We start from the raw sequence: 8,342 nt of genomic DNA on the forward strand, positions 1-8,342 counted from the left end.
TCTATTGATTTTCAATGCAATAGAAAGACTGACAAGAACTAAAAAAATAAAACGCTTGCAGGTGTTTTCCAATTTTCAATCATTTTATTTTTTGAAATTGTCTCAAGTATTTGAATTAAATTTAATAGATGATAGATTTATGATCAAGATCAATCAAATGAAGTTTATGAATATTCAAAAAATAAAAATAAAAATTTAATCTTCACAAAGACAAACTAGTTTGTTTTCACAAAGCGAATATTTTTTAAAATTGTAATGTTGAACTGCATTACATAAAACACATACATCTTTGCTTGATGCATAATCTTCCTTCACATGATTCTTATTTTTCAATCCAAAAGTACATTTGCAAATTAAATTAAATACAGGAAAATTAGTATCATTCCTTTTAAAGAAATACTGAAACATAAATTTAATCAATAAAATATCAAAAAAATTATATGTTTCAGATGTATTCATAGAAAAAGCCATATAATTAAAATTATATTGAATTACGTCTAATATTGATGTATATATCCACTGTTTCGAATTGATGTAAACTTCTGCCGCAAGTTGTTTTAACATTCGCGGCTTTGGTTTAGTTGATCTAAATATTATCAATCGATTTATAATGCCTGTATATTCCATCGATCTAATTAATTTAGTATGAAAGTGTGCATTTTCACATTTATATCTTTTCGGTTTTCTTACCATTCGGTTTCGGGCATTGACCACGATTTAATTTCGATTTGCTTCTGAGTTGGTAATCCATGGCCCATGTGTGTGTGTGTGTGTGTGTGTGTGTGTGTGTGTGCACTAATACTGAGAAACGTGGATTAAACCGCCAATTTCATACTACTTCGGGTGTCATTAAAAAAGTGAAAGAAACAAAAATAATCTATTACTCAAAAACGTATCTACATATTTACATATTCACATTTTCCCAAATAGAAAATAGTTTGTTTTATCATTTCAAAAAGAAACAATCATCATTTCAAATGTTTCGTTTGATGAATTTATAAATAAAACAAAAACTACCCAGTCAATTTGAACATTTTCCCATCCCTTCATATTTGATTTCCTTTTGTTCAAAGTAGATTTTGCTTGCATTATTTATGTGCTACATTTTTTGTATTAAATATTCAATGATTGTATGTTTGTCATGTGAAAAAGGTTTATTATTGTGTGAATGGATCATTAAAATTTAAAAGAACAACAACAAAAAAAGATACATTTTAATTATTTAAGCGAATAGAAATTAAGTTGAGCATTTCAACAGTCGCTCAGCTTTGCTTTCACCTCAACACAGCTCGAGTGTGTACACTTTATACAAATTAAAGTTTAAATTTAAAAAATAAAAATAAAGAATAAATCAAATTTGTTGTGCCTTACCTTTATTTTGGATAAAAGTCCATAAATATCTCAAATTTTAAAATCGAAAAAAAACAAAGCTATTGTTTCATATACTATAAATTTTCTTTATTCATCTTACTTAATTAAAAAAAAAAACTGTTCACTCTTCTTTGACACAGTAAATCAATATTGGGATCTTAACACTTAACTATACCTTAATGTGAATCTCGTAAGTAAGATTGACAACGGTAAGTTCGTTAATTTAATCATTTCGAAATGAGATACGTTACTGTTTTCTTTTTAAAACAAAATGTCGTTTACTTTTTCTCTGGCAAATCGGTAAGTTTGCGTATTACATTCTAAAATAATCGATTCACTTAAAAGATTTTTATTCAATGATTGCTGAATTCTTTGGAAAGACAAAACACACAACTGTTAAAACTTGCAATCTTTGGGTTTCTCTATTCAAATAAATAGTGACAAAAATAAATAAATAAATAATTTAATAATCGTACGACGAAACTAAATATTAATATTTGGTACAATTGGATTAACTAATTTAAATGATTCAAATGAGGTTTATGTGTGATGAAAAAAAAATGAACACAGAAATTCAAAGGAAAGAACTACAATTTGAGATATATATTTTTATGGTAAAGATTTTTTTTTTAAATAAATACCCCATGAAGTTGAGCATTTTGTTTTTGTTTTGGTAGGGAAATAATGTGCGTGCACTTTATGTCGAAAAATATAAATCAGTTCGTCTGTATTGATCAATATATCAAAATCTACCTATTTAGCCGATATTGCTTAAATCAAATTCTTAATTTCAATCCATTCTCACACTCGATAAATTCACTCTTGTTATCAAAATTCAAATCTACATTGTTTAATGAAATTACCACATGGCATATGAGATATTATCAATATAGTATATGTATAAATATGTGTGTGTGTGTTTGTTTGTTTGTGAGTGGTTATCTTAGTCTTGTTTCAATCCATTTGCTTGAGCTTGAGCGGCATTTAATTTTGCCTCTCGTCGGCTGATCTGATACCATACGACTAATCGGCCGGTAAGCATGAATGTGAACACCAACGCCGGTCCAATTCGTTCAAACGCATCGCTAACCATATAGTGATTGTAGATTGACAAAAACATCAACGCAAGCAACGTAATATTTCCAGCATTCTTTATTTTGTCTGAAAATTATTTAAACATTGATTAGAGAAAAAAACTATATATTACGATTTTTTTCAGCTTTTTGACCGAATCTAACTTACAATTCGGAATAAGTGCCATCACCAAGCCGCTCCCTACTTCCAATCCACCAACGACTCGTCGATACCATTTTGATGGAATTTTTATGTCAAATACATCCGCCAATGGAAATACTTTTGAATATTTCACATACTCCTTTCGCTGTAATAGCAGTGAAAAAAAACATGAATTAATTTTGAGACGTTGGTGTGTATTCCAAGCATATACATATAAATATAATACAATCACATACATAATTTCAAATACATAATTTGAAGAAAATGTACTTCAACCTTGAAAATATCAAAATAAACATATTTTTTTTCTTCTTTATAAAGTACTAAAATCGAATACACGATGAAATTAAACTCATTCAAAATTTAACTGTCGAAACATAATAAGAGAAAATACTACGACAAAAATCAAAATGTACAAAAACTTTCACATGTTTACTTCGAAATCCTACGCAAAACAAGTCGCTAAAATTATATTGAAAATAGTCAAGTTCATTGGATAAAAATAACGCACAGGCTTATTTGAAAATATTTCGAATATTCAAAATATATTTCTCCTTTTCTTTTTGTTTCTCTTTCTCTCTCAAACTATGAATTATTATTATGTGCTCAATACTATTAAATATCTATTTATTTACACATGTTATTGCCTCTGTAACGAGTACATTCTTTATTTATATTAGTTTTAGGTCGTAAAAATCGCTGAAAATGTTTGAAATCTTATTTGATTTGAATAGTAAACAGTGTGTCTAATGATTATATAGCGATGAAAAGCAATCGCCTGATCGATCAACACTGACCACATATGAATATTTCGCACTGGCGCTGATTTGTGTGTTTCCTTCATTTTTTTTCTTCTAATTTTCATCCTTCTTCTACCTTTTTTTAGTGTTTTTTTTGTTGTTGTTCAATTTGATATACACGCGAAAATTGTGTTCTGTTACATGTTAAACATATAACATTTAGTTGATTTTCATTTCAATATCAATACATGCATTAAGGACGCCGTTAAAATTACAAATACGACGGTGAGCATACAAATTGCAATGCTAGCTCAATCTATTTTAATAAACCTGCGTCGAGCCACCGGTCATAACAAAACTGCACTATCTCTTTTATGTTGTATCAAATCCCGTATAAATAACACATGCCACTAATTTTGTGTATTTTATTTATTTTGTATATATTGTAGTTTCTGTTGGTCAATTATCTATCGCCGATTTTTTCTTTATCCAAGGTATCTCGTCGACTAGTCGAAATAACGATGATGAGAAGCGCACATCAAACAGTTATAGAGAATGAAAAACCGAATTCGAGGCACATGCCACACGGTTTTTTTCTTTTTCACATAAGACACAAACAAAAACAATTTCGATTCTCATACATTCGACCACATAGGTAGTGGCAGAACTTACCAAATCTTTGTGCAATTCCTTGCTGATATATGGCGTTATTTTCATGGTACCAATGAATATGAAGAAAAATCCCAAAAGGATTGATAAACTTTTTAGCACCACTGATGAGCTAACGGTATTTTGATTGAGCGTCCCAGCTGGCTGTGGTTGAGCATTTTGTGCACTTTGTGGTGATGATGGTGGTGTCATTGTTGGATATTGTTTTTGGTCACGCGTCGATTTATGAAAATGTTCGAATTTCGATTATTTATGTATTGGCCTTTCTTTTACAAGCACACATACACACTCGGTTTTTTTTCACCTTTTTCCTTTATTATGGATACAATTTCAAATTAACCACTTTTTAAACGATCAATGAAAACAATTCGGTTTCGTTTCTGAATTCACTTTTACAATTATTCAGTTTTTTCCTTCGGAGTCGAATGATGAGCTTTTGATTTATCTTTAACATTCATTTACTTGGCACAGCGTTATTATTATGATTACACAATCGTAAAAATATCTGTCGGTCGCAGACTAACGAGAAAAAAATTCACCGTTTTCACTGCTCTGTTTCAATAGAAATAAACTAATTCGGTTCTTTTTTGCTTTGCTTTCTAATTTGAATTTTTTTTTTATTTCTTTAATCGTGTGTGATGCGGTTTTTGGTCACTACGGAATCAAAATATTTAATTGATTTAATGTGGCCAAAATGTTGCAAAAATTTACGTGTGTTTATATTGCGATAGCGTGCGACAATGTAATAAATAAAGAAATCTAATAATTAAACAGCAAAATTTAAATATTTTTTGTCTTCATTTAGTGATTTTCAATTTAGATAGAGTGAAAACATAGTATACACACACTTCGATATTGCTATTGAATGGAGTCTATTGTTTGCAAATCCAAAACATCAACTATTGTTCTAATAACTGACTCGAAAAGGACGCGCTCATATCGTTGGAAAATCAATAAGGACTCTTTGGTGAACCCTGTACAAAACTGTTCAACGAATATTTCGCGTTTTCCGTTTTTATATAGAACCCTGCTGCTCTATGTCATACTATGAACATTTTCTTTTGAATGTTGAAAAAATAAAAAATCGTATTTTTATGCATTTGATTGAATAAATGATGATTTTTCAAAAATAGAAAATCTGATTGAAAAATCATTACGTTTTTGTTTCATTTAAAATGTTTTTTATTAATTTAACAAAAAAAAAAGACCGACATAATTGGCGCCATCTTTTGAGAAAATTCTGCATCACACACAATTTTTATTATGACATGTGGTTGTGACGTTTGAAAAACGTGCAAGTTATTGTTGCTATATATTCTTGAGCCGTATCGGAATTCTTTTTAAAACATTACTGCCGCAATATTTCAACTTTTGAATAGTTAAAAGCGAAGAATTTAATTTTTAAAAAAATATGTGTAGTATTGGTGAAGACGATTTTGGTGATGAGGGTGGAGCCCATACAATGTTGGTCGATCCAAAATTGCCGCCCAGCATCATCATATCCGATGAAATTTGCAAGAAATGCAATGAACGAAATGTAGTTGTTAAACTAAATCTCAAAGATGCACAGTGCGAATCGTGTTTCTTCCAGTATGTTCGTCACAAATTACGAGCTTCCATGGGATCAACGCGAATTATTGAACGTGGTGCAAAGGTGTTGTTGGTATTCGATGGTACAATTGAATCGTGTGTAATGTTCGATATGGTTCGACACGGTATTACACAAGAGCAATTTAAAAGATTAACCATCCAACCATATGCGATTTATGTTGACGATGCTTGCATATCGGGTCAATCGATAACCGAGCGACAACAACAACTTGACGAAACTTTTAAAATAATACCGAATTTTGGCATCAAAACTTATTATTATGCATCAATTAGCGGTGAGACTTCAATAAAAACGCATCAAACTTTTCAACTAGACAAAGAACAACTGCACGCCGAAGAAAAGTTTTTGAAAAAGTTTAATGCGATTGGAAATCAAACTGCAAAAGAAGACTTTCTTAATTTAACGAAATTGAACATTTATCGAAAAGTTGCCGCACAAATTGATTGTAAATATGTGTTTGTACCATCAATTAGCCATCAGGTGGCAACGAATCTGTTGGTGAGCGTTGCATTGGGTCGTGCCAAATCGGTTGCCAACGATATATCATTTTGTGATAATCGATCGAATTGTGCAGCACAAATCATACGACCTATGCGAAATATCAACTCATTGGAAATTGAAACATATATCCGGCTAGACGAAACGCTCAATCGACTAACGCAACAAAGTAAATGTTTTAACGTGCAAAATACGAACTCAGCTACAAGCATTCAAAGTCTAACCAAACAATTTATTGACAATTTACAAGAGAATTTCGCATCGACTGTATCGACAGTATTTCGTACCGGTGACAAAATATCGGCCGCTGCATCAACAACGTCCCAACACAAAAACAATGACACCAAACCAAAACAAACATGCAAATTTTGTCATTCAAATTTAGATTTTGAACATTCAGCTACACTGTTTGCCATTGAGTACTCGCGTTGTGTGTCTGCCTGTGCCGACCAAACCGAAGTCAACGATATCGATTCGATGTTGAGAAAAGCGGAAAATCAAGTGCTTGGATTGAATGGTGACGGAGAAACTGAAACCCTTATCAAATCATTGTGCCACGGTTGCCGAAATATCTTTCGGGATTTAAACGCGTCGAATGCTTATATTCAATAAAAACACCAATACATATTTCATATACTGTATATTTTATGTGCTTTTGCTTAAATAAAAAAGAAACGATATATTCTTCTTTTATACAAATTTAGATGTTGCTTTTGTTTTTCATTTTCATGTTGGTCAAGAATTGCATAACATTGCGTATAAAATAGAAATTTAGAAGAAAAAGTGTTGATCGCTTTAGAGAAATTTGGATAAGGGAAGCGATTAAGCCTTTTCTTGGCCCATGGTTAAAAGATGTAATGCTTTCTCCAAATTTTCAATAGCCGATTTAACATCATCAAAGTTTAGCGCACTTCCGGCATATTTACAATACTTTTGTGCCTTTGCCATTTGTTCGGGTGTGAGAGCAACATTGACCGGTGGTGGTTCGTATCGTGGAATAGTTCCACTGGTCGGTACATATGGTTCAAAACCGCCTGGATTCTTTATTTCTGGATCAACTGGCGGCGATGGAAGTTTATCAGCTGTTAAAAAATTAATTTTTTATTTAGTTAAATCGAACAACTAATTAAATCCATAAATTTCATTAAAAATACCATTAATTTCCATTGGGTTAGGATGTGGTTTAAATTCAATTGGACTATGTGGTGGTGATGGATTATTTTGGTCGGGCGTGGATGGTTCATTTTCATCGGCCGGAGGTTGTGACGGTGCTGCTTCGGTATCATCGTCATTTCCAACATTCGATTGACCAGGATTGTTGTCATCACCTTCACCGCCTTCATTTGGTGGCCCTGGGACGGGCATTTCACCATTTTTCAAACATGTATGAATGTAGGCCGCCTTATATTTGGCATACTTTCGTTTGTCCGTTGCCTCTTCACTCAATTCACCGAACGTCAATAATGTATCATACACAACGCCAGCCGTATAGTAGGCTTTTACAACATTTCTGCAATTAGCACAAATATTTGATTAACATTTGTCCAATATAATAATAATTATGTTCCGTTTCATTATTACTTATTAAAATTAGCGGCTCGATCTTGTTGATCAGCATAAGTGAATAGTTTTAATGCGTAGTTTTCCAAGTATGCTTGTGCCACAATATCATTTGTTACTGCTTCGTTGTCATGATGTTGCTTCTTGAATTTCTCCAGCCAATCCATAATAGCTGATCCGGAAATACATCAAATACATTGTTATAATGGTGAATAAAAAATATCATCGAATTTGTTGTTGTAAAATCTCACCAATAAACAGAACAGTTTCATCTGGTTGCTTTGCGGATAACTTCAATCCAGTTTGAAGAGCATATAATCGACACCAATATGCAACGACTGGATCTCGGTCGTCTTAACGTCGCAATTTTCGTCACAAACAGAAAAAAATCACACACAAAATGACGTCATTATTATTAATCATCATTTGCTTGAGTTACAATCAAAAACTTATTATTTCAAGAAAATAAAACTTACCATGCTCAAGAGCTGTTTTCAAGAAATGTGCGATTGGTTTCAAGTTACCTGGACACGGTGGAAGATTAGACATTATGAAATGCAACAAAAAACTAAGATCACAAATTCAATTTGAAGGAATATTAACAATCAGTGCTATATGTTTGTTATGTTTTTTTCCCCAATGAAATTACTGCTTGA

The 8,342-nt window shown here is 31.8% G+C and overlaps 3 protein-coding genes across 3 annotated transcripts; 1 reads left to right on the forward strand and 2 right to left on the reverse strand.

The window, feature by feature from the left end:
• Positions 1-1,441: 1,441 nt before the first annotated feature.
• On the reverse strand, positions 1,442-4,932 carry LOC116337477 (transmembrane protein 35A). The gene is made up of 3 exons (XM_031762079.1): positions 4,020-4,932; positions 2,614-2,752; positions 1,442-2,532 (listed from the first exon to the last, which is right to left on the reverse strand). Exons 1-3 carry the CDS (start codon positions 4,206-4,208, stop codon positions 2,315-2,317), a joined length of 546 nt encoding a protein of 181 aa, XP_031617939.1. The 5' UTR covers positions 4,209-4,932; the 3' UTR covers positions 1,442-2,314.
• Positions 4,933-5,319: 387 nt separating this feature from the next.
• LOC116337721 (cytoplasmic tRNA 2-thiolation protein 2) lies at positions 5,320-6,798 on the forward strand. The gene has a single exon (XM_031762522.1). It carries the CDS (start codon positions 5,428-5,430, stop codon positions 6,736-6,738), a length of 1,311 nt encoding a protein of 436 aa, XP_031618382.1. The 5' UTR covers positions 5,320-5,427; the 3' UTR covers positions 6,739-6,798.
• Positions 6,765-8,342, reverse strand: LOC116337722 (vacuolar protein sorting-associated protein VTA1 homolog). Its single transcript, XM_031762524.1, has 5 exons — positions 8,163-8,342; positions 7,938-8,039; positions 7,708-7,858; positions 7,281-7,636; positions 6,765-7,208 (listed from the first exon to the last, which is right to left on the reverse strand). Exons 1-5 carry the CDS (start codon positions 8,233-8,235, stop codon positions 6,949-6,951), a joined length of 942 nt encoding a protein of 313 aa, XP_031618384.1. The 5' UTR covers positions 8,236-8,342; the 3' UTR covers positions 6,765-6,948.

This window comes from Contarinia nasturtii, unplaced genomic scaffold, assembly GCF_009176525.2.
Source record: "Contarinia nasturtii isolate CC-2019 unplaced genomic scaffold, AAFC_CNas_1.1 Cnas_scaffold_285, whole genome shotgun sequence".
Classification (NCBI taxonomy): domain Eukaryota; kingdom Metazoa; phylum Arthropoda; class Insecta; order Diptera; family Cecidomyiidae; genus Contarinia; species Contarinia nasturtii.